Source organism: Microcaecilia unicolor, chromosome 1 (assembly GCF_901765095.1).
Source record: "Microcaecilia unicolor chromosome 1, aMicUni1.1, whole genome shotgun sequence".
Classification (NCBI taxonomy): Eukaryota; Metazoa; Chordata; class Amphibia; order Gymnophiona; family Siphonopidae; genus Microcaecilia; species Microcaecilia unicolor.
This window is the reverse complement of record NC_044031.1, coordinates 510,828,702-510,855,091: the sequence shown is the minus strand read 5'-3', so window position 1 is coordinate 510,855,091 and position 26,390 is coordinate 510,828,702. Positions and strand designations below refer to the sequence as shown.

The following is a 26,390-nucleotide window of genomic DNA, read 5'->3' as shown; positions in this document are numbered from 1 at the left end:
TTACTGAGTCTGATAAGAGCAGTCAGGCCACGGAGAAAAGCTCACACACGTCTTCTCTCCACCATAACGTCACGTGACCTCTCGCAATCTTTTTTTTTAAAGTCCTTCTTTGCCTTCCTTATCAGTGCTTTGCATTTGACTTGACATTCTTATGCTGCTTCTTATTATTTTCAGTCGGTTCCTTCTTCCACTTTCTGAATAATTTTCTTTTAGCTCTAATAGATTCCTTCACCTCACTTTTTAACCATGCTGGCTGTCATTTGGTCTTCCTCCCTCCTTTTTTATTGCATGGAATATATTTGACCTGGGCTTCCAGGATGGTATTTTTAAACAGCATCCTCCACGCCTGATCTAAATTTTTGACCCTTGCAGCTGCTTCTCTAAGCGTTTTTCTCACAGTTCTTCTCATTTTATCTTAGTCACCTTTTTGAAAGTTAAATGCTAACGTATTGGATTTTCTGTTTATACTTACTCCAAAGCTGATATCAATTCTGATCATATTATGATCACTATTATCAAGCGGCCCCATCACCATTACCTCCTGCACCAGATCATGCGCTCCACTAAGGACTAGGTCTAGAATTTTTCATTCTCTTGTTGGCTCCTGTACCAGCTGCTCCATAAAGCAGTCCTTTATTTTGACAAGGAATTTTACCTCCCTAGCATGCCCAGTCAATGTCGGGGCAATTGAAATCACCCATTATAGTAACATAGTAGATGACGGCAGAAAAAGACCTGCATGGTCCATCTAGTCTACCCAACAAGATAAACTCATATGTGCTACATCTTGTGTATACCTTACCTTGATTTGTGTCTGCCATTTTCAGGACACAGACCGTAGAAGTCTTGCCGAGAACTAGCCCCATTTTCAGGACTCAGACCGTAGAGGTCTTGCCCAGAACTAGCCCCACCACCCAAACACCAACCCCGCCTCCCAATCTCGGCTAAGCTTCTGAGGATCCATTCCTTCTGCACAGGATTCCTTTATGTTTATCCCACGTATGCTTGAATTCCGTTACTGTTTTCATCTCCACCACCTCCCGCGGGAGGGCATTCCAAGTATCTACCACTCTCTCCGTGAAAAAATACTTCCTGACATTTTTCTTGAGTCTGCCCCCCTTCACTCTCATATCATGTCCTCTCGTTCTACCGCCCTCCCATCTCCGGAAAAGGTTCGTTTGCAGATTAATACCTTTCAAATATTTGAATGTCTCTATCATATCACCCCTGTTTTTCCTTTCCTCCAGGGTATACATGTTCAGGTCCACAAGTCTCTCCTCATACGTCTTGTAACGCAAATCCCATACCATTCTCGTAGCTTTTCTTTGCACCGCTTCCATTTTTTTTTACATCCTTAGCAAGGTACGGTCTCCAGAACTGAACACAATACTCCAGGTGGAGTTTGTTAGCCTCCCTAATTTCCGATAACATTTCTACATTTGTCTGTTCATCCTGGCCAGGCAGACGGTAGTACACTCCTATCACTATCCTTTTTCCCTTTACACATTGAATTTCAATCCATAGGGATTCCAAGATGTGTTTTGTTTCCTGCAGAATTTTCAATCTATTTGATTCAAGGCCCTCCTTAACATACAATTCTACCTCTCCACCAATTCGATCCACCCTAGCACTACGATATAATTTGTACCCCGGTGTGACAGTGTCCCACTGGTTATCCTTCTTCCACCAGGTCTCAGAGATGCCTATTATATCTAATTTTTCATTTAGTGCAATATATTCTAACTCTCCCATCTTATTTCTTAGGCTTCTGTAGTTCGCATATAGATATTTCAAACTATGTTTTTTGTTCCTATTTACATCATGCTCAGTACTTGACAATATTAATTTGCAATATTTTGTCTGATTTTTATTTTTATTTAAGGACACCTGGAGGGGCATAATCGAAAGGGACGCCCAAGTTTTGCTGAGGACGTCCTTGCAAAACATCCCGGTGGAGGGGCGGGGAAACCCGTCTTATCGAAACAAGATGGACGTCCATCTTTCGTTTCGATAATACGGTCGGGGATGCCCAAATCTTGACATTTAGGTTGTCCTTAGAGATGGTCGTCCATAGACTTGGTCGTTTCTGATTTTCGGCGATAATGGAAATCAAGGAGCCCATCTCAGAAACGACAAAATGCAAGCCCTTTGGTCATGGGAGGAGCCAGCATTTGTAGTGCATAGGTCCCCCTGACATGCCTGGACACCAACCGAGCACTCTAGGGGGCACTGCAGTGGACTTCAGAAATTGCTCCCAGGTACATAGCTCCCTTACCTTGTGTGCTGAGCCCCCCCCCCAAAAAAAAAAAAAAAAACTCACTACCCACAACTATACACCACTACCATAGCCCTTACGGGTGAAGGGGGTCACCTAGATGTGGGTACAGTGGGTTTCTGGTGGGTTTTGGAGGGCTCACATTTACCACCACAAGTGTAACAGGTGGGGGGGGGGGGTTGAGCCTGGGTCCGCCTGCCTGAAGTTCACTGCACCCACTAAAACTGCTCCAGGGACCTGCATACTGCTGTGATGGACCTAAGACATTAGAGGCTGGCACAACTTATTTTTAAAGATGTTTTTTGAGGTTAGGAGGGGGTTAGTGACCACTGGGGGAGTAAGGGGAGGTGATCCCCGATTCTCTCCGGTGGTCATCTGGTCAGTTCGGGCACCTTTTTGTGGCTTGGTCGTAAGAAAAACAGGACCAGGTAAAGTCATCCAAGTGCTCATCAGGGACACCCTTTCTTTTCCATTATGGGTCGAGGATGCCCATGTGTTAGGCATGCCCAAGTCCCACCTTCGCTACGTCCTCTTTCAAAAATGAGCCTGCTGATCTACTATGATCTCTTTTGCAACCTCACTATTGGGATACCCTATCTTCCCTGTTTTGGTAATATATTTCAAAGATACCTTATTCCAAACCATGCGCTTTTGAGCGACTGTCGGCCTTCCTTCAGTCTCTAGTTTAAAAGTTGCGCTATCTCCTTTTTAATTGTCGATGCCAGCAGCCTGGTCCTACCCTGGTTAAGGTGGAGCCCATCCTTTCAGAATAGGCTCCCCCTTCCCCAGAATGTTGCCAGTTCCTAACAAATCTAAAACCCTCCTCCCTACACCATTGTCTCATCCACGCATTGAGACTCCAGAGCTCTGCCTGTCTGTTGGGCCCTGCATGTGGAACAGGTAGCACTTCAGAAAATGTTACCCTAGAGGTTCTGAATTTGAGCTTTCTACCTAAGAACCCTCATTAAAATTAAATTTGAAGCTTAGGAAATTATTTTCTAAGTTGGCTCACAAATAATATAGGATTTCAAAAATAAAGAATACATGCCCCCTGGTATTCAGCCAGTGGCAGTCAGCGTTTTTTTAAACACTGATCGTCGCTTGCTAAAGTATCCTCCAATATTCAATGCTGGGCCATGTCCAGTACCGGCACTGAATATCAGGGGATAAGTTTGGGCTGGCTGGGCACTGCCATTTATGTGGGCCCATAACCTTTTTTTTTTTAAAATCCCCCAAGCCCCCTCTTGCCCCCTACCAATGTCCCCTCTTTTCTTCCCCCCTTCATCCAGCCCACTTCAAGACCCCCCCCTCCACCTCCCCAGCTACTACTACTACTATAAATCATTTCTATAGCGCTACTAGTCGTACGCAGCGCTTCACAATTTAATATGAAGAAAAGACAGTCCCTGCTCAAAAGAGCTTAAACTCTAAATCAGGACAGACAGGACAGATAAGGGCTAAGGGTAGGACAGATAGATAGGACATATGGGGAAAGAGACTAATGAAGAGAGGAAGACAAGATAAAGGTTATGAGCAGGTGGCAAGTTAGGAATTAAAAGCAGCATCAAACAGGTAGGCCTTTAGCCTGGATTTGAAGGCGGCCAGGGATGGGGCTTGACATAATGGCTCAGGGAGTCTATTCCAGGCATAAGGTGCGGCAAGATAAAAGGAACGGAGTCTGGAGTTAGCGATGGAGGAGAAGGGTAGAATTAGGAGAGATTTGCCTAGTGAACGGAGTTCCTGGGAAGGAGTGTAGGGAGAGATGAGAGTGGAGAGATAGTGAGGGGCAGCAGAGTGAATGCACTTATAGGTTAATAAGAGGAGCTTGAACTGTATACGGAAACGGATAGGGAGCCAACGAAGTGACTTCAGAAGAGGGCTGATATGGGTATAGCAACTTTGGCGAAATATTAATCATGCAGCAGCATTTTGAACAGATTGAAGAGGAGAGAGATGGCTGAGTGGAAGACCGGTGAGAAGCAAGTTGCAGTAGTCCAAGCGAGAGGTGATGCAAGTAACCCTCCTTCTGGGCCTACCTGTGTCCCTGGTGGTCCAGCAGAGTTGTTGGGGGCAGGAGCACAGCCCCCTCACTCCTGCCCCTTGCAATGCCTCTCTGAAATGGATGTTGCGACCTCTCGCCGCAACTCACAGTTCTGTACAAAGTACCACAAGCTGCCACAAGAGGTTGTGGCAGTCATTTTAGACCAGCGCCGCAAGGGGCAGGAGTGAGGGGACTGTGTTCCTGCCCCCAATGACCCCACTGGACCACCAGAGATACAAGTAGACCTGGGGGAGGGCCTACTTTCATAGCTAGGGGGCGGGGGTCATCAGGGGGGTCTTGACGCAGGCTGTGGGGAGGGGGGAAGGAAAGCATTAGCGGGGATGGGAGGGGGCTCTGGGCTTCTTTTTTAAGGGAAAAAAAGTTATGTGGGTGCCAGCCTGATATTCAGAGCCAACACCCGCATAGCTAAGCATCCTTAGAGCTGTCCTAAATTAAACCGCTTAGCTGTGCGGGTGCCAGCACTGAATATTGCCATCAACCGCATAACCTGGAGTTCCTTCTTAGTGTCACCCCCAGCACCGCCCCTGACCTGCCCACTTTTTAGTTGTACGGTCTGAGTGGGATATTCAGTGGCACTGTCTGGTTAAGTGCTACTGAATATCCCCACTTAGGCGGCAGAAAGCGATTTAAGCGGTCAGGAGAGGCTCCTGCCCACTTACATCACTTTGAATATTGGCCACATGGATTTAAACTCAGAACACCATTTATATCCCTTCCTGGAATTTTCATTAGTATTTTGTCTAATGAAAATCCCAAAAGTGTCGGTGATGGTTGTGTGGAGGTAAATGTAACATGGGTTTGATTTGTATCTTGAATGTCTGACAGTTTCTGTTTTTGGATGCATACTCATGAAGTTCTGGATATTAATCCATGTTGCCATGAGCAGCTAATATTTCCTGGAGGAGACTTCCTTTCGATGTGTCTGGGCAAGTACCCTTCTTTTGATGTTTTTCAACATATCATACAATAAGGGGTACTGTATATTGTCTAGCCAGGTTGAATAATCTGCTTATTTTTGGACACAAATCAACTGAACCTGAGATGCACTGTGTGCTTTGCTAACAAAACAAAGAGCAGAAGTGTCCCCCAAACAACAAAGCAAGACAAAATAGATAAAAAGAAAAGGGGGCTAAACCAATGAATTTCCAACATGTGGTGTTTATTGTCAATGAATCGACTTTGAATAAAAATAACAGTGACTAGATGCAGTCCTGCATTTCAGCGCCAAAGTCGATGGATTACACTTGATAAGTCAAAATATCGAACTATAAACAGCATCTCAGAGAGCAGCATAAAAATATTTCGATATTTTGACTAATCAAGTATAATCCATCGACTTTGGTTGAAATTATTTGACTCCTGAAGCAGATGCATGTGGTGCCAAAATGAAGGACTACGTCGAGTCATTCTTATTTTTATTCAGAGTTGATTCATTGACAATAAACACCGCATGTTGTAACTTCACCCCTTCTATTATCTATTCTGTGTGTTTTGCTTTCATTATCCTTGACCAACCCCCCCAAAAAAACCCTAGTTCAGTTCATACTATTTATTTATGTAAAATAATAATATGCTACAAATCTAGGGCTCCTTTTACAAAGCCGTGCCAGTGATTCCGGCACATCAAATGTGACAAAGCCCTTTCAATCCGCATTTGCCACGTCATAATCACTAGCATGGCTTTGTAAAAGGAGTCCCTAATATGCTAAGCAGTACATATGACAGTAATATGATCAAAACAGTTTAAAACCAAAATCAATTATTATTATTGTCTTCACTTAAGGCTGAGTGACGTATCTTCCACACTTGTCAGTCTTGTGTTTCATCAACTCCTTCTAACCAACTGATATCCAGCTCAGTGAAGTTCTTTTAAAATATATGAGAAAAGAAGAAAACATTTACTATCATTGGAAAGTTAAAGAATAGCAAGTAAGACCTATATTCAAAGGGTTTAGGCACCTAAAAGTAGTCACGGTTCCCAGCGCTAAGCAGTATTCTATAAATAGCGCCTATCTTTGAGTGCTGTACACAGAATAGCGCCAAGCACTATTTTTTTTGGTGCCATTTACTGAATTTAGTCCCGTGTAAATTCAATAATGTGTTTGTGGTGAACCCCACAAGCTGCATTATTCCTGGAAAAGTATTGCCTGCAAAGCCATGCCCAGTGCTCCCGGGCCGTTTCTTAAAGGCTCCAATGCGCGAAAACAGAAGATGACCTCCCACCCCCTAGCCTACCTGGATTTGGGGCAGGAGCAATCCCCACTCAACCCCTAGCAATAGTACCACAAGACTCTCAGTAGGGGTCATGGGCTCCATTTTGAACCAGAAGGTTCAGGAGCGAGTGGGGATTTCTCCTGCCCGAAGCCAACTAGACACCAGGGATTAAGAAGGTAGGCCCAGGAACCTAAGGGAGTGTGTGTGTGGGGGGGGGGGGTGCTTTCTCTATACTTGGTGAGGTCTATGGGGTGGGGGGAAGTACTTGTGTCAAAGAATGTCAGTCATTCGGAAGGGGAAAAGGGCAGTTCCCTACTGTGAGCACTGGCCCTTTAAAGAAGCCTGGGCCATCAGGCTGCAGCTTCTCAGTGGATGCTCCTGGGACAGAGGAGTAATGTTGTTTGTAAGGTTGATTACAAGTTGCATTATTGTTGTACCTCAGGAATCAGTAATCTGAGATACTGAGCTACTGCCTGTGACTCCCTTGGTATATTCATAAATGCAATATTGGGTAAGAAGCAAACCTGTAATGTGTTACTGGTTCATTGAAGGATAATTTTATAAGGGATTTTCCATATATTTAATGTTTTATACTCTTACACGCAGAAACAGGTTCATACTGTGAGACTGGACCCTTAAACAGAAAGTTAAGTGAAAGAAAATTGTAGAAGCAGACACAGTGAAAACTAGGTAAAATCTTTAGAAAAATGCATTGGATGGTCAAATTAAAATATTGCCCACAAGACCGTGTTTTGCTCTGCTTGGGCTGCATCAGAGACACAAACTTAACCTTATGTTGTAAAAAATTCACGCAACTATTAGTCGTTACAGGACCTCCAAAATCCAGAGGGGTGCTCAAGTGGGCGTTATTTTAATTGACCAACCAATACATTTTTCTAAAGATTTTATCTACTTTTCACCATGTCTGTTTCTTTCCTTTTGGACCGAGCAGACCACTTGCCTATGGTTCTTGGGTCCTCTCTTGTTAAGCTCTATCCTCAGTTCTTACTGGTGGAGGGAGAGGGCAGAAGAGAAAGGAGGATGGTGGTCTGCATTGTGTCTGCTCCTGCCTCAAGGAGGGGCTGCTGGTGGATTAAGGGCTGGGATGTTCTTCCCCGAGATCTCAGAAGAAATGGTAAGTGGAATTGTAAATGCATTTTGGAAAGATTCTGTTAAAGAGCAGACTTGGGCCAATGGTTAAAGTTGGAATCAATGTCAATACAATTTTTTTTCTTACTACGGGTTAATTCCAGTATGATGGTCTATTAAAATTTTTGTTGGATAATATTTCTTGATATTGGATTGATTTATACCTGGAGAAGGAGCAGAGGAGTAACCTAATGGTTAGAGCAGCAGGCTGGGAACTAGGAGGTCCAGGTTGAAATATTACAGCACCTTCTTGTGGCCCTTCATTGCCTTGGGTCCAGTGCTGGGTAGGTTCTGGCAGAAATACCAGTCCAGGTCATGCCTAGCAATATAGTAGTGCCCATGGGCGTAGCCAGACTTCAATGGGAGGGGGGCCAGAGCCCAAAGTGTTGGGGGCACATTTTGACCCGCATCCCTGCTGCCACCACCCCCACCGCCCCCACCACCACTGCAAGAAGGTACCTTGGCTGGTGAGGGTCCCCAACCCCCTCCAGCTAAAGCGTTTGTCCCGCGCTGGTCTCGCATTGCCTGTCCTGTTCTCAGTCGCGCTGTGCATGCTTCTTTTAATGAAAGTGAGCATGTGCGAAGTGTTGCGCATGCTCAGTTTCACTAAAATGGGTGTGCATGGTGCGACTGAGAAGAGCAGGGTAGGCAATGCAGTGAGACCAGCATTCGACAAACGCTTCAGCTGGTGGGAGGGGGGCCCAGAGTGTGATAAATAAGAGGCTGTCCTAGCCAGGGCAGGCCACTAGAGGGCGCTGTTCCCCTAAAAATGTCCAGGGTAGGCCACTAGAGGGCGCTAGGAGAATAGGTGGAGGTCGCTAGGACCGGGGAGAACCCTGGGAGGTCCACAGGTGTAGGAGGTTATGGGCTGGGTCCTGTGTAGCTGATTAACCACTTTATACCCCACCTGAGGGTGAAAGGAAAGGAAGAGAGCTGGTAGCGGAAGAAAGAAAATCCCCCTGGAAAGAACTGGCTAAACCCTATGGACTTGTGGTGGACTGTGTGCTCAAGGAAGAAAAACAGGCTGGGGTAAGAAGTCCCTAAAGCATTAGTGTGGACTGTGTAGCCTTAGTACTTAGAGGAACTGTGTGTTCAAAGAAGGAAGGACTGTGTGTCCAAAGAAGTAGGGCTGTGTGTCCCAGTACTGAGAAGCAGGCTGCAAAGCCTGGGGTTAGAAGTCCCCAAAGTATTGAGGTTAATGCTGAGCCCAGGAATCTGTGTGGGGAGGCTCAGTGTGAAGATATGTAAATGTATAAAGTATTTAAGCTAGAAGAACTGTGCCCAGGGGCTGGAATAAAGAATTGCCTGCATTTGCTGTTGATAAGACCTGTTTAATTTTGCCTCTGGAGAACCAGGTCACCCTGAGCGTGAAAGGATAACATGCTAATCTGCATACAATTTGCATACTGAGAACCAGCTCACCCTGAGTGAGAAAGGGGCCCAGGTGCTTGAGGTTGGATTGCTCAGGATGCTGGGAAGAGATTGTTTGGAGTCCTGTTCAGAGGCCATAGGCTAGTGAGGCCTGCTGGAGAGTGGGAGCAGAAGCTTCTTTACAAGAGCCAAGTGGGGAGGGTAGGCCCCCATGGCCCTCTGTAGCTACGCCACTGGTGGTGCCTCAACCTGTATAGTAGAAGGCAATGACAAACCACTCCCATGTCATGCCAAGAAGACCACAGCCTCACTGTGTGGTCAATTCAGTTGCACCTCTGAATAGATAGAGGCTCATAGCAATAAGCTGTAAAGCAGAATTTTGAATAGACTGTAGTGGAGAAAGATGGTTCACTGAGAGAAATTTAATAAAAGGATCAGTAAAGCTCTGTCTCTTGTAGGTAATATCAATTTAATTTAAATGACTGCATTTCCCCATGCTAATTGTATTAATTACAGACCATTCCTGCATTTGGCCTAAAGGATTATATTACATAAGTTATTAAATCTTATTTACTGTAGTGCTAAAATAATTCAGAATCAGTCTTGATAAGTATTATCCTTTGATCAGTCAAGGAAAGCTTTGCATAAAGTTGTTTATTGGGTTCATAGTGAGGGTGAAGTTTAACTAGGCAAGTGCAGTTATGTGTATCTTGCACATGAAAGTGGCACCTTAATTGGCATTTATGCATGAAAGTGTACTGCTTAGTATTCAATAAGAGGAAGCTAGAAGAATGGTCTAAGGTTTGGCAATTAAAATTCAAAGCGAAGAAATGCAAAGTGATGCATTTAGGGAATAGAAATCCACGGTGAGAGTCTGATAGGTACGGATGGGGAGAGGGCTCTTGGGGTGATAGTATCTGAGGATTTGAAGGCGACGAAACAGTGTGACAAGGCGGTGGCCGTAGCTAGAAGGTTGTTAGGCTGTATAGAGAGAGGTGTGACCAGCAGAAGAAAGGGGGTGTTGATGCCCCTGTATAAGTCGTTGGTGAGGCCCCACCTGGAGTATTGTGTTCAGTTTTGGAGGCCGTATCTTGCTAAGGATGTAAAAAATTGAAGCGGTGCAAAGAAAAGCTACGAGAATGGTATGGGATTTGCGTTACAAGACGTATGAAGAGAGACTTGCGGACCTAAACATGTATACTCTGGAGGAAAGGAGAAACAGGGGTGATATGATACAGACATTAAAATATTTGAAAGGTATTAATCCGCAAACGAACCTTTTCCGGAGATGCGAAAGCGGTAGAACGAGAGGACATGAAATGAGATTGAAGGGGGGTAGACTCAAGAAAAATGTCTGGAAGTATTTTTTTCACGGAAAGAGTGGTGGATGCTTGGAATGCCCTCCTGCGGGAGGTGGTGGAAATGAAAACGGTAACGGAATTCAAACATGCATGGGATAAACATAAAGGAATCCTGTTCAGAAGGAATGGATCCTCAGGAGCTTAGCTGAGATTGGGTGGCAGAGCTGATGGTGGGAGGCGGGGCTGGTGGTTGGGAGGCGGGGATAGTGCTGGGCAGACTTATACGGTCTGTGCCAGAGCCGGTGGTGGGAGGCGGGACTGGTGGTTGGGAGGCGGGGATAGTGCTGGGCAGACTTATACGGTCTGTGCCAGAGCCAGTGGTGGGAGGCGGGGCTGGTGGTTAGGAGGCGGGGATAGTGCTGGGTAGACTTATACGGTCTGTGCCCTGAAGAGGACAGGTACAAATCAAAGTAGGGTATACACAAAAAGTAGCACATATGAGTTTATCTTGTTGGGCAGACTGGATGGACCGTGCAGGTCTTTTTCTGTTGTCATCTACTATGTTACTATGTGAGTGCATAAGCACATAATGGCGAGGGGCACTGCTAACCGGGTGGAGAATGGGAAGTACCTAAAAATTATATGAGAATACTGTTTACAATTTTAAAAAACAGTCTTTTCTGCCAAAGGTGTTATCGCAGGCCATTGGAAAAAAATCAGCAGGACCTACTGAGGTTGATTGGATTTTGAAATTATCCTTGATTGGAGAAATGGAACAACTTACGGACAAGAGACTGGGCCATTATGACTCGACTTTAGATCTATGGGCCCATTTTCATACCTTAACCCAGAATTCTTACAGTTTGTGGGGATGGGATTAGGGATGGAGGTAGGGGGATCCTGATTCAAAGACAGGGTATTTAGCACTTCCAAGTTGTACCTTTTTTATGCTTCTGTGTGCAGCACATTATAATAATCAGGTTAGATAGGCATAATCTATCCTCCCATTTTGGTAAACTTAAACTAAAACAGGATTCACTAGGTTTGAACCATAGCATCCAGTCCTTTTATTTTTTTCTCTCAGAGATTTTACAATGGGTTCTATTGTTAACATGCACAGAAAAGAACAAAGTGATCCATTGACTTTCTTTAGGGCTTGTACAGCTTTGCCTTTTTGCTTTGCAAAACTCAGCAGGCTTCTATTGTTCTGGGCTTCGTGTATCTATACTTACATTTTACTGAGGGAGAAGAAAGGAGCGCCTTGCTCAGACAGATAATATTGTTAAAGCAACAATGCAATAAAGATTCTGGGTAAAGTAATTTGGAACAGGATCAAAGATTCCTTCTTTCTGGTGTCTGTTGTATTGCCAAGGCAAACGAATTGTTCAAGATTTAAAAAAAAGTATCTGTCACTTTATTCATATCCTGCAAATGTGAGAAGTAACAAATTTCTTGGTTCTTGGTCATCAGGTATCTGTCTTAGGTGTATTGTATTCTGATCAGAGACATAACTTATTCTACCCAGTGAACAACTGATTTCAGAACAGATAAGCACAGTATGACAATACTTCACGATCAGCTTTCTGAAAGGGCTGTAGCATAGAAACTCTTTTCAAGAGATATTGGTAGCTGAAGTCAGGAATCTGCTAGATAGAGGTCACCAAGCCATAATCTTACAGTTTGATTTGTCATCAGCTTTCAGTTTAGTTGTTAGTTGGCTTTTAAACAGTCCCTAAGGGGGCCTGTTACTAAGCTGCAGTAAGTGGTAGCACACGCTCCTGTGGTATTATCTGGATCTGCGCACGCAAACCACATGCTAATATTTTATTTTTAGCACAGAGGGGGCCTGTCTAGGGGCAGAGAATGGGTGTTTCTGCTCTACTCAGCGTATCTATATTTCCACACACTGATTAGAGCAGGATTAGCACATGAGCCCTTAATACCTACAAATTAGGCTTTGGTGAGCGCTCATTTACTAACATTTTGTAATGGCTGTGAGCTATAAGCAAAATTAGTGCATGGGCAGTAATGCAAAAAAACCAGAGAATCGACCGTTTTCTAGCTGCAATAAAAATTTATTTATTTATTGCATTTGTACCCCACATTTTCCCACCTGTTTGCAGGCTAAATGTGGCTTACATAGTACCGTGTAAGGCGGTGGATAACAAATACAAAGTTGTATAGTGATCGTATGAGGTATAAGTGGAGGGTCGAAATGGATGAAGACTGCATGTTGTCCTGTGTGATCATAGTCATGCTATGTTGGTAGGTGAAGAGGGTTACGTGGGATCGTTGGGGTAGGCCTTTTTGAAGAGGTTGGTTTTTAGTGATTTCCTGATGGCCTTAGTGCATGAGAAAGACCCACGTAAGGGCACACTGAGCCCACTTTTTACTACAGGTTAGTAAAAGGACCCCTAAGTGACACATACAAATCAGAGAGAACATTGGTTTAAGGGTTTTCTGTCAAGCAGAACTTATAGGATCGATCTGCTGCTGCCTGCAGTGCTTTCACACGGAGGTGAGAGGCGCTGTCATGTCAGTGCAGGGGGCCCGGCATGGAGGGGGGCGGGAGCGGCGGCGGCAATGTCGGGGAGGGGGGTGGAGATTGGTGCTTCGGCGATCTCGGTGACCTCCATTACGTTCGGCCTGTTCTGTACTCTCCGCCCCTCACCCCGCCTCTGACTCCTCCTTTCTGGTTCTGGAGCTGGTGGAGGCGGGGCTTGGACTTTTCCTCTCTCAACGTTGGGGCTCTACTGCGCATTTGCGGGTGAGTCAGTCACTTGTCATTTATATAGTTAGATACTGATGAGTTCCTTTGGAAGAGAACTAACCCACAGACATACCAGACATTAGTTTCTGTATATATGCTGATGATATTGCTCTGCTTATACCTGTTCTTTCGAATACAAATAACGTAACAGCTGAGGTACAAGTCTGTGTCAACACCATGAAAAACTGGTCTTTTCCTCATTTTCTGATACTAAATTTAGATAAAACAAAGCTGTTGTGGTTGGGATCTCCCCCAAAATCTTTTGCTGGGCAGTGGTCTAGCCCATAGTGGCAGAATGTTTTCATGTGAATTTTTTTTAAAGCTACTAGGTATTACTTTAATGTGATTGGGCAACCCTGTTTTTGCAAAAGTTAAACTGACTACTAATAAAGGCATGCTTGATTTTCAGATTATGCATTTTGGTTTTTAAGATAATCCATGGCTTAGCTCCACCCCATCCCCCCAAATTCTATAAAGGGTGCTAAAAATTGGGTGTGTTATTGGGCATGCAGGGGTTATTTATGTATGTAGCTAAGGGCTCCTTTTACTAAGGTGTGCTAATGGAATTAGCGTTCACTAATTATTATTATGCACTAAATGCTAGGAAGCCTACTAGCAGTATTAGCAGTGCGCTAATACTGCATTGCCACACAGCAGCCACTAGCATGGCATTGTAAACAGGGGGTTAGTATTTAGTATGTGCTAAATCCATTAGCACACCTTAGTAAAAGGAGTTCTAAATTAGTTTAATTGCCACTAAATTGTCTTTAAGTACCAATATGTGGTATTAACAAGCAGTACTTGGCACCCATTGTGTTATGCACGTAAATGATTTACAGCCCTATTCTATAAACTTTTTTATTATTATTTTAGTAAGAAGTCTATATTGAAACATATAAACAGAGCATATAATATAGCAAACAAATACCTCTCACTGTAATACAAATAAAAATGGTGTCAAATCAAAAGAAGGCTACAAAATATACAACATATGAATTTTTACCCCCCCCCCCCCCCCAATTAAAAAAAACTATAATCAAGAGGGGGAAGAATGAGAAGCACAGAGATCTAACAAATCATTTACTACTAAGGGAAGAAGAGAGTTGTAATGCCTCATTCACCCACAAAGCTCAAGTTTCGAACAAATCCACAGACCTTGTTTTATGCCTAATGGCAGTAAGTTTTTCCATTTTAGCAATGGGTCCTTCCACGCTGAGGCCAAAGTAAGATTAGCAACATGTTACAAATGATGAACCAAGCGGATCTGCTGCTTACATAGACCAGGTATGTCCCTGTTCAACAGAAAAATACTTGAGTCCCAAGGTATTTGCAGACCTGTTATCCACTGAATCTGAAAAATTAATACTTTTCCAAAAAGCCTTGGCCTTCGGACAGGCCCACCAGATATGTTCCATACTGCATCTGGCTTCACAGTTCCTCCAGTATGAGACACACATATGAGGGTACACCTACTAAGGTGGTCAGGAGTTAAATACCAATGGTAAATAAGCTTAATATTGTTTTCTCTAACGTTGGAAGCGATTGCTATTGTTGCTAAGGACTGTTCCATGGAATCCCATTCTACAGGAGCATAGGTAACACCCATCTCCCATTCCCACTTTTGCTTATGGTCCAAGTTAGGTACCCTATTTTGGATACATTCAGGCTTATTTTCGAAAGAGAAGAGCACCCATCTTTCAACACAAATCGGGAGATGGGCATCCTTCTCCCAGGGACACCCAAATTGGCATAATCGAAAGCCAATTTTGGGCGTCCTCAACTGCTTTCCATCACGGGGACGACCAAAGTTCATGGGGGCGTTGGAAGCATAACGAAGGTGGGACTGGGGCATGCCTAACACATGGGCGTTCTCAACCGATAATGGAAAAAAGAATGGCGTCCCTTATGAGCACTTGGGTGACTTGGTCCATTTTTTGTTATGATCAAGCCTCAAAAAGGTGCCCGAACTGACCAGATTACCACCGGAGGGAATCGGGGATGAACTCCCCTTACTCCCCCAGTGGTTACTAACCCCAGCCCACCCTCAAAAATATGATGAAAAACATTACTTGCCACCCTCAGATGTTGTACTCAGGTCCATCAGAATAGCATGCAGGTCCCTAGAGTAGTTTAGTGGTGGGTGCAGTGCACTGCAAACAGGTGGACCCAGGCTCCTACCTCCCCCTACCTGTTACACTTGTGGAGGAAACTGTGAACCCTCCAAAACTCACCAGAAACCCACTGTACCCACATATAAGTCTCCCCTTCACCCGTAAGGGCTATGGTAGTGGTGTACAGTTGGGGTAGTGGGTTTTGGGGGGCTTAGCAGACAAGGGAGCAATGGTGAGATGTGTATCTGGGAGCATTTTACGAAGTCCACTGCAGTGCCCCCTAGGGTGTCCTATTGCTTTCCTGGGATGTCACTTTTCCATTATTCTACCTGATGCCAAGCTTCCTATTTTTTTTATAACATCTGAGTCTTGTATCTATTGTTTATCAGTAGATTTGAGCTTTGAATTCAGATCTATAGATAAAAAGGAGGTCTCATTACATATATCTAAATACCAGAGTGCTATTTTTCCATACTTCATAGCATGGGTGTACATTCCCTAATTACCTGTCCCAATGCAACTGAAGCTTTTACCTCCTCAGTGCATGTAAATGGTTTCATCCCTGTGTGGATTCTCTGATGTCGTGTGAGGCTTTCTTTCCAACCAAAGCTTTTACCACACTCAGAATATGTAAATGGTTTTACTCTGTGTATTCTCTGGTGCATTGTGAGGTTTACCTTCCAACAAAAGCTTTTATTACACTCTATACATGTAAATGGGGTTTCACTCCTGTGTGCGGATGCTTCTACCACACTCTGCACATATATATGGTTTCACTCCTGTATGGATTATCTGGTGCACTGCAAGCAATGCCGTCTTTCTGAAGCTTTTACCACACTCAGAACATGTAAATGCTTTTACACCCGCGTGGATTCTCTGGTGAACTATGAGGGATGTCTTGCCTGTGAATCTTTTACCACACTGAGGACATGTAAATAATTTTACTCCTGTATGGCGAGCACCACAGTCAGAACAAGCACTAGTCTCTCATTTTTCTGAATGTTTTGACATTTTGAAACATTAGTCTTCCTACAAAATAATTTTTCAGATGTGATAGAACTGACTGATCCTACACAGTTTGAACTTTGTTATCCTCTATGAATGCTTTCCTGTGACTGAAACTTTTCTTATGGTCTGTATCCTAATGGCTTAATTTTGTGTGTTTGCATTTGGACGTTTTTTTGTTTGAAAATGGACTGAAAAACAAAACGTCCAAATCACAAAACATTTTTCAAAACAATATTTTTCAAAAGAAAAAGACGTTTTTTTATGTTGAAAATGACCTTCTTTCCTGTTTGGAATTTGGACATTTTGTGTAAAACATCCAAATTCAGATTTAGATGTCATATCGAAAATGCCCCTCCACATCATTTTTGAGATGTGGTGACTACAACTGCACACAGTATTCAAGATGCGGTTGCACCATGGAGCTATACAAAGGCATTATAACCTTGTTTTTATTTTCCATTCCCTTCCTAATAATACCTAGCATTCTATTTGCTTTCTTTGCCACCGCAGCACACTGAACAGAAGGTTTTAATGTATCATCAGCGATGACTCCTAGATCCTTTTCCTGGTCAGTGACACCTAACGTGGAACCTTGCATCACATAGCTATATTTCAGGTTCCTCTTTCCCACATTCATCGCTTTGCACTTGCTCATATTAAACATCATTTGCCATTTGGATGCCTGGTCTCCCAGTCTTGTGAGGTCGTCTTGCAATTGTTCACAGGCCTCTTGCGATTTAACAACTTTGAATAACTTTGTATCGTCGGCAAATTTAATTACCTCACTAGTTATTCCCATCTCTAGATCATTTATAAATATGTTTAAAAGCAGTGGTCCCAACACAGACTCCTGCAGAACCCCACTATCTACCCTTCTCCACTGAGAATACTGACCATTTAACCCTACTCTCTGTTTTCTATCCTTTAACCAGTTTTTAATCCACAATAGAACACCACCTCCTATCCCATGACTGTCTTATTGATATCAACGTGGTGTTTGCAAAATCAATTAGAAACCGCAGGTTAAACAGTTCTAACTACATATGTTTTCCCTCCCTAAGGGGCCCTTTTACTAAGCTGTGGTAAAAGGGGTCCTGTACTAGCAGCAGTGGCCGTTTTTGCCATGTGCCAGGGCCCCTTTTACCGCAGTGGGTAAAAAGGCCGAAGAAAGAAATGGCTGTGCGGTAAGCTGGCACTTGCTATGCGGACATTTTAGGGGGAGCACTTACGCCACTCCTTGAGATGGCGGTAAGGGCTCCGATGCTAACCCAGTGGTAAGGGTAGCACTCGATGCTGCCCGATTACCTCAGGGTAACGCACTGTGTAAATATTTTTTAAATATTTCTGCTAGCACCGGAAATAGTGCTCGTTCGGGATGGAACTATCGCCGGCACCTACGTTAGGTTGGTGGTAGTTCTGAGTTGCCATGCGGCAACCCTTTAGTAAAAGGGCCTCTAAAGGACAGAAAGTGGTTTAAGATGCTAAACTCTCATGGGTGTTCAATTTGCTAAAATTTGGAGAGATACCTCAGGCTTATTTTACAATGCTCAGTCCTACCTAGATTTTACAAAAAAAAGTTTAAAACTTGGTTATTTAGAAAATTTGTGTTATGTACTGTTGATTGATCTCACCCCTGAATATTAAGTCCATATGTATAATAGTCCTGGAGCTCTGTTCCAGCTTCTTTTCTTTTGTAGGCCGCTTAGAACTGTGAGGCCATAACGGCATATAAAACTATGTGTTATGCTATGTTATGTTTTAAGAAATGGGATTTTAGCAGAAGACTTGAGTTAAGGCAAGTTAAAGTCAAAGGAATCTTAGGTAACTAGTGATTAAAAAAATTTATTTTCATATATTTAGGAAACATTTCCTGTCAAGAGGAAAAACAAACTATTTGGAAGGGATTTATTTTGACTGGGTAAAAGGTTCTTGGGTATTGTCTTTGTTGCAACACGGTAGTGCTGATATGAACAAGAATTGCTGGTACTGAATATATAACCTGTACAGGCTTATTAAAATAAACTAGGGGGGTTGTTTACTAAAGCTTAGCTTGAGTTATCTGCAGCAGGGCCCTTGGGAATAAAATGGGACCTGCTGCAGATAACTTGAGCTAAGCTTTAGTAAACAGGGAGATCGGATTCTTAGTACACTTCTTAAAAAAAATAAAGGAGGATATTTTCTTGAGAACAATAAAAGGAAACTAAAACTGAAGTTTATAGACGCTGGGTAAAAGACACTCCAAGAGAGGTAGAACAGATAAGTGAAGAAAAAGAGAAGTTTTAAAGGACATTACATATACAGGACAACTGAAAAAAAAAAACTGAATAGCCATTCATACAGATATCTAAACATACTTACCTTACTAGTTCTATATTAAAATAAGGAGACTTGAAAAAGAAAATAAACATATTACACCAAGAACCAAATTCTAACTATTGATACTCAAAACGATATCATTTAAAAGTAATTTTTATATGCTTGCCTGAAAGTTCTGTTATTGAACTGAATGTTGAATTGTATTCTTTATTAAAATTATTGTTACTAAAAGGAAGAAACAAAACAATAGATTATACATAACTGCATCCAGGTTTAGAGGGGCATTTTTAATATGACATCTAAATCCAACTTTGGACATTTTGCTGAACACATTCCAAAAACTAGAGGTGAACATGGCCATTTTCAAACCTGAAAAACGTCTTTTTGTTTCACAAATGGCCATTTCTTAGATGTTTTTTAGACGTTTTGTGCTCAGTGCGTTTTTCTTTGTGACCAATTTTGAAAAATGCACAAAAACAAGTCATTGGGATTTCCGGGGGCTAGCCTTATAGACTGGCACCACAGACAGCAGAGCAGTGGGGCACTCAACGGGGTGCTGCAGTAGACTTCACATAAAAGATCCCAGGTACTCATCTCACCGTTACCCCCTTATATTGTATGGTGAGCCCTCCAAATCCCACCAAAAACCTGTACCCAACTGTACACCACTACAATAGCCCTTATGGCTGCAGATGTCACCTCTATGTGGGTAGAGTAGGTTTTTGGTGGGTTTTGGAGGGCTCACAGCAGGGGCGTAGCCAGACACCCAACTTTGAGTGGGCCTGGACCCAAGATGGGTGGGCAGAAGAACCCCTCCCTGTCCCACAAGTGATTTGGTCTCTCCTTGTCTCACCTGCATGTCATCTGCTATTTACAAGGTATGCAGGAGGGACAGTTGTTGGGAGTTTTCAGCTGGTGGGGCTTGGGAATCCCTGCCAACCACACCATAGGTGTGCTGCTACTGGGTGGGCCTCAGCTCAAAGTGGGTGGGCCTGGGCCCACCCAGGGCCACCCTTGGCTACGCCACTGGCTCACAGTTTCTACCACAAGTGTAACAGTTAGAGCGGGATATGGGCCTGAGTCCCCTACTCTACAGTGCACTGTACTGACCACTAGGGACTTGCTTGCTGCTCTAATAGGACTGGTCATGACAGCTTGAAGCTGTCATAGAGGCTGGTATATATTGTTTCTTTCACGTCTTTTGGGAGGTGGGAGGGGGGTCATGCCTTAATCCCTTCAGTGGTCATCTGATCATTTAGGGCACCTTTTAATTTATTTCCGATCTGACGAAGAAGGGCAACCTTCGAAAGCTAATCAAGAAATGTATTAAGTTATGTCCAATAAAAAAGGTATCATCTTATTTTCTTTTCCATGTTTTATTTTGTTTGATTTCTATTGATAACCTTAAGAGTGGACTAACACAGCTACCACACTCCTCTACTTAATTCTTATTGAAACAGGTTCAGACGAAAACATTCAGCTTTTAGCCCTGGATGTTTTTGCTTTTTTTCCATTATGGCAGAAAAATGCCCAAGCTGTGGGAACGCCCAGATCCTGCCCCCCAACATGCCTCAAAATTCCCCCTTGTGATTTGAACACACTGCCGACGAACTGCATAGAAAAACTTATTGAATATATATGTTTCAATTTAAATGTTTTTGCAAGAAAAAATGGCCATCTACTGCTTAGTGCCATTTTCCTGTTTCGAAAGTGAGCCCATTAGAATATTTTAGACAGGATTTTAGAATTATTTGAATGGTTTTTAACTTTTTAATGTAATCTCAATTGATTTTAATATTTTAATTCACAATTTGTGCAATAAATATTCATCTTACACTATTAATTATATTTTGAGAATCTTGTAACACCTTAACTGATTCTCCATTATAAATTTTAATTACACATGAGCTTATTTTCCTTTTGTTTGGAGTTTAGCTCATCCAAATGAGGTTAGTTTTCTTTTGTCCACTCCCACCATGAACAGAAGTTTTGGTCTGAGGTAACTTGGCCATTGAAGACTACAAAATTGGCAAAGTAACACTCACATCTCCTGTCCAGAAAACTAGACTGATGATTAAAAACTTAGAAGCATTTTTGCTTTGCCAGCACCTTGCTTCAGTTATGATGGTCCTTTAAAAAATTATTTCATATTCATTTGGGATATTGATTTGCACTGAAATGTGATTGATTTATGTTTTTTAAAGGCAACATATTTATTTATTTATTACATTTGTACCCCGCACTTTCCCACACAAAGCAGGCTCAATGCGGCTTACATAGTAAAAAATAAAGATAGTAAGTAACATCAAACATATAAATGGCAAGTGACCGACTCACCTGCAAATGCGCAGTAGAGACTTCCCTCTCTGTCCCGCCCTTGCGTCAAGACGTGATGATGTCAGAGGGCGGAACAGTGAGGAAAACGGAGTTGGTTCACTGTCGGATGCTGCCGCCTGGAAACGAACATCGCGCGCACCAACCTCCACCCTCCCCGCCGCCACTCCCGCCCCCCTCCGTATCAGGCCCCCTGCACTGACCTGACAGTGCCTCTCATCTCCGTGTGGAAGCGTTGCAGGCAGCAGCAGAGCCGGCACGGAGGGGGAGGGAGCGGCGGCGAGGAGGGTAGCTGGAAATCTTGCCCGTTTTAACGGGCTTAACGGCTAGTATAAAACATATTTTTATTATTTTATTTATTTGTGATTTATATCCCACATTATCCCAAACAAGTTTGAGTTCAATGTGGCTTACAATAAACAGTATAGAATACATAAAGAATAATGCATAAGAAAGTAATTTGTAAGAATCCAATTTTACAGTACAGTATCATAAACATACTGGGACAGCTATGGAAGTTTAACATTTAGAAAATCTATTATGAATGAGGAATTGTACATGAAGCAAAGAGAAAGCTAATGGTGAATAGAGTAATAACCAATATGCTATGTGAAGGGCAATTCTATAAAATACATTTAAATATTTGTTTTTTTGTTTATTAATTACTTGATATACTGACCTTTAACCAATAGTAGCAAGGTACCAATAGATCCTTTAGGTCTTTGCCGATAGCGAGCAGCAACTTGCTCGCACCGTTTCCAAGCCTTCCCTCTGATGCAACTTCCTGGACAGAGGGAAGGCTGGGACCAGCCCAAGCAGGGGGAATGTGTTGCTACTCGCTGTTGGTGAAGAACTAAAGGATTGAAGGTACCCAGGAGTGGCGTTAAGTGACCCCCCCCCCCCCCCCCCCTCAATCTCCTAGAGGGAGAGATACTGGGAGTCTTCAGCTGGCGGGGCTTGGAGATTCTATTCTATTCTATTTTATGTGTTTATATCCCGCAAAAATTCTAAGCAGGTTACAAAAGATAGTATCACATAATCCAAAGTGTTTGGGCCTATGTCCACCTGGGCCCACCCATAACTATGCCACTGAAGCAGAGGCGGAATATGTTGCAGAAAGATAAGATAGAGTTAGATGGAAAATAAGGGGACTAATTTAAAGAAACTTGCAAGTGAAGTCAGAAAGTTGCTTGAACATGATCTCTGCTAGGGGGTGTGTGTGTGTGTCTGTCTGTATGTGTGTGTGCCTAGTGTGTGCTTAGTGGTTAGAGCACCAGTCTTGCAATCCAGAGGTGGCCAGTTCAAATCCCACTGCTGCTCCTTGTGATCTTCGGCAACTCACTTAACCCTCCATTGCCTCAGGTACAAACTTAGATTGTGAGCCCTCCTGGAACAGAGAAATATCCAGAGTACTTCAATGTAACTCACCTTGAGCTACTACTGAAAAAGGTGTGAACAAAATCCAAATAAATAAATAACAAGTTGTTCATAGCGACTTATCATACAGTCCAGCATTCCCATGTGTAAATCAGTTACTGTTTGTTTTCATTTTAACAGTGATAAAGTGATAAGACTTATTCCAAAGAATAACAGTGAAGTGAGTGCGCTGAAACATATGTGTCAGCAGTTTAAGGTAAGATCCATTTTTCTAATGTTCCTTAATGTAAGAACTCTTTCCATTAGTATTTATGTCACTAAACAGTTTTTTTTTTAATTTAAGGTTTTTTTTCTTAATTTTAAAATTTAGATGTTGCTTTAAAATAAAAATAACAGAGATACTGTTTAATAGCTTGGAACAATATGAGATGAGACCCAGACAGCATATTTTATACATGTGCATGTTTAGGTATATCCAGAACCCTCGTGCATGGCAAATACTATGAAACAAAAAATAACTGTTATAAAAGCAGATTTTTGAGAGATGGCAAGACAATATTTATCAATCTGAAAAAAGCAAGATATTCATAGAAATATATGCACACCTTTTGTTCGTATCTGTCTGTCAGCCCTCACACTTGGATATACATATTTCTGTTTGAAGTTTGTATAAGTCTGGATAACAACCCAGCTGCAGTTTAACAAGTTGAGACCAAGGATGTATACCTCCAGGATACTAAGGGGCCCTTTTACTGAAATGGGCTTACCCCCGGATTCTATGTGTAGGGCTAGATTCTACATATGACACCTGAACAATCCACGCAGTAAAACAAAAATACACCTAGGTGCATTCTCTAAAGTATGCCTAAATGTTATAGAACAGGTGTGAATTTCCTTGTGGTGTATAGAATACTCCGAGCACCTCTCCATGTAACCAAATTTGGTCACATCAATTTAGGCCATGTTTTACCTGGCGTAAATCTCGATTCCTAAATTTGGTGCAGAGCAGGTGTATTCTATAATAATGCGCATAGATTTTAGAAATGCCCATGACCCGCCCATTCCACACCTATAACCACGCCCCCTTTCCATCTATATGACTTGGAATTTACGTGCACCACATTACACAGTACACTTAGGGCCCTGTTTACTAAGCCGCGTTATAGGCGTGTTAGCATTTTTTACGCGTGTTAACCATGTACATGGGTTAATAGTGTACGCGCCTACAATATCCCTATAGGCGCCTACACGGTTAGCATGTGCGCTAATTGTAGGCGTGTTAGTAAACAGGGAACTTAGAGTTGTGCGCATAAATCTTAATGCCAATAAGTGCTGATAATTGCTTGTTAACAAATTAAATTACGTGCATTGTTGTAGAATACACTTCGATTTCTGTATAGAAATCAAGGCGTGATATATAGAATTTGGGGGATAGCGCTCAAAATTGTGTGTGCAAACTTGAGTGTATGGCCAATTTGCGCACACAGTTTGAATAGCAAGCCAATTAGTGCCAATAATTGGGTGCTAACAATTATTGGCGTTAATGGAAAACAATTTGGATTTACACGCACATCTTGCTAAGCGCTATTCTATAAAGATGTGTGCTTAAAATCTTTTAGCGTGCAACTGAAAGGGGGTACAGACATGGGAGGGGCCATGAGCAGATTAGGTGCATTCACTAAAGATGCTCACAATATTATAGAATTCAGGGGATCTGTGCCTAAATTATGTATAAGGATTTATTCCAGGTTTCATTTGGTATAAATCCTCCCACTAACAGATGGGCATGGATCACATTGCTAGACACTATTCTATAAATGATGCCCAACTCGGAGCGCCATTTATAGAATAGTACTCAGCATGCAGGACCCAAGAGGCAGGCAGAGCTCCAAAGTGTCAATGCGTGGTTGAGACGATGGTGCAGGGATGATGGATTTAGCCGTGTTAGGAACCAGGCAACATTCTGGGGAAGGGGGAGCCTGTTCTGAAAGGAAGGACTCCACCTTAACCGGGATGGAAGCAGGCTGCTGCCGCTAACATTTAAAAAGGAGATGTTCAGTACCTTGGGCCAGTGGTCTGTTGGACCTAAGGGTGCCAAACAGTTTTTGAGTAAGGTATGCATATTAGGTAGGAAATGTATCTTACTTTATTGGACACAGGATCACTCACCTTCCTTCTGGCATTGGAGGAACAAACTGCATGAACTGGTGACATGGGAAGCCAGAGGAGCAGGTGGGTCTCCGGGAGGACAGCGGAGGTTCTTAGCAGTTTGGGGACCCTACATAGACACAATTTCTCCTTGGGCACGCAGCCAGATTCTGAACAAATGGCCTAGAGGTAGATAGTCCACCAATTCTACAGGCAGTGCTCGGGGCAAGGGGGAGGTTTGGGTAGGGGAGGGTGGGGAGGGGAGGAATGATGTTATTACACTGTTACTATAAGAAATAGGGAATTTTAGGTTCTGAAGTGCCATGGTTGTTGCAGTTTATGATCCTTAAGGTCTCCGTAATTGGGACTCCGAAAAGGATCCCAGACAGTTCTCATAGATATAGGTATAGAAGTTGTTCAAGCACGTTATAACGTTCAAGGAGAGGTAGGGATGGATATAGGAGAATGAAAAGCTGTTTATGTGTTAGTCCTACTTCTATATTCCTGGTATAGCCAAACTGTATAAAGGAATGCTTTACTGGGACCGGTTATACTAATCTGGTTGACATAGCGGGAATCACAAATAAGGGGGTAGGGGGAGGGTCAGAGGGGAAGGATGGCAATATATTAAAAAAATAAGGATGGTGATGGCTTTTATCATAAAGTTCTGTTTTGTATGTTCTGCTGGTGATCATTGTTTCTCAAAAAGATACTGATGTATTACCATAATATGTCATCAATAAAAATGTTGAAATAGAGCAGCTTTTAAACTAAAATGTGGGGGGGAATGATGATTCTTGCCCAGGAGCGCACAATTCGGTGTGAAGTAGAAAGAAAGCCAGGAGTGTTCAATGGGAGAACAGAGTAAAGGATACAAATTATCCCCATTAACTTCAAAGCAGCCTGTGGATTCAAGGGGAAAAAAACAGTTTGAAGTTCTATATACAAATGCTAGAAGCCTTAAAAAATAAGATAGGTAGATATAATAGGCATTTCAGAGACCCGGTGGAAGTAGAATAATCAATGGGACACTGTGTTATCAGGGTTCAAATTATATTGCAATGATGAGTGGATCAAATTGCAGGAGGGGCTGTGCTGTATCTTAAAAAGGGAATTGAATCAAACAAAGTAAACATGAAACAGCAGCGTGGAATCTTTATGGATAGAAATTCCAGGTATGAAGGGAAGGAGTATTCTGGTAGGGCTGTACTACCGTCCACTGTGAAAGAACGAACAGACAGATGAAAATATGTTTACAGAAATTAGGAAAGCTGGCAAATTGGGCAACATTATAATAATGGGTGATTTCAGTTCTAATATTGAATGGATAAATGTTACATCAGGGAGTGCTAAGGAGGTAACATTTCTAGTTGTAATAAATGACTGCTTCTTGGAGAAACTGATCCGGGAACCAATGAGAGGAGGAGCTATTTTGGATCTAATCCTAGTGGAATGTGGGACACAGTATGAGAGGTAACGGTGTTGGATCTGCTGGGAAACAGTGATCTTAAAATGATCAAATTTGAGCTGATGTCTGGAGTTGTCACTAAGGGGGGCTTTTACTAAAGTTTAGCTTGAGTTAACTGCAGCAAGGCCCATAGGAATACAATGGGCCCTTCTGTAGATAACTCGACCTAAGCTTTAATAAAAGACCCCCTAAGGAACTCTACTGTAGCAGCCTTTAATTTTTGAAAAGGCAACTATGACAAAATTGTTAAAAAGAAGTTGAAAGGATTGGCCGCAAAGGTTGGGACTTTAAATCAGGCATGAACATTGTTTAAAAATATCATTGTGGAAGCCCAGACTAGATATATTTCAAGTATTAACAAAGATGGGAAAAAGAGCAAATGACAGCCAGCATGTTTCAAAGGTGAGGTGAAAGAGGCTATTAGAGCAAAAAGAACATCCTTCAAAACATGGAAAAAGGATCCAAATGAAGAAAATAAGAAGCAAC

At 42.6% G+C, this 26,390-nt stretch overlaps 1 protein-coding gene across 1 annotated transcript in view; it reads left to right on the top strand.

Moving 5' to 3' along the window:
- Positions 1-26,390, top strand: part of CPA6 (carboxypeptidase A6) — a 183,491-nt gene that overhangs the window by 35,045 nt on the left and 122,056 nt on the right. Inside the window, 1 exon segment of the mRNA XM_030190168.1 lies at positions 22,469-22,544. Coding sequence (XP_030046028.1) covers positions 22,469-22,544 — 76 coding nt within the window.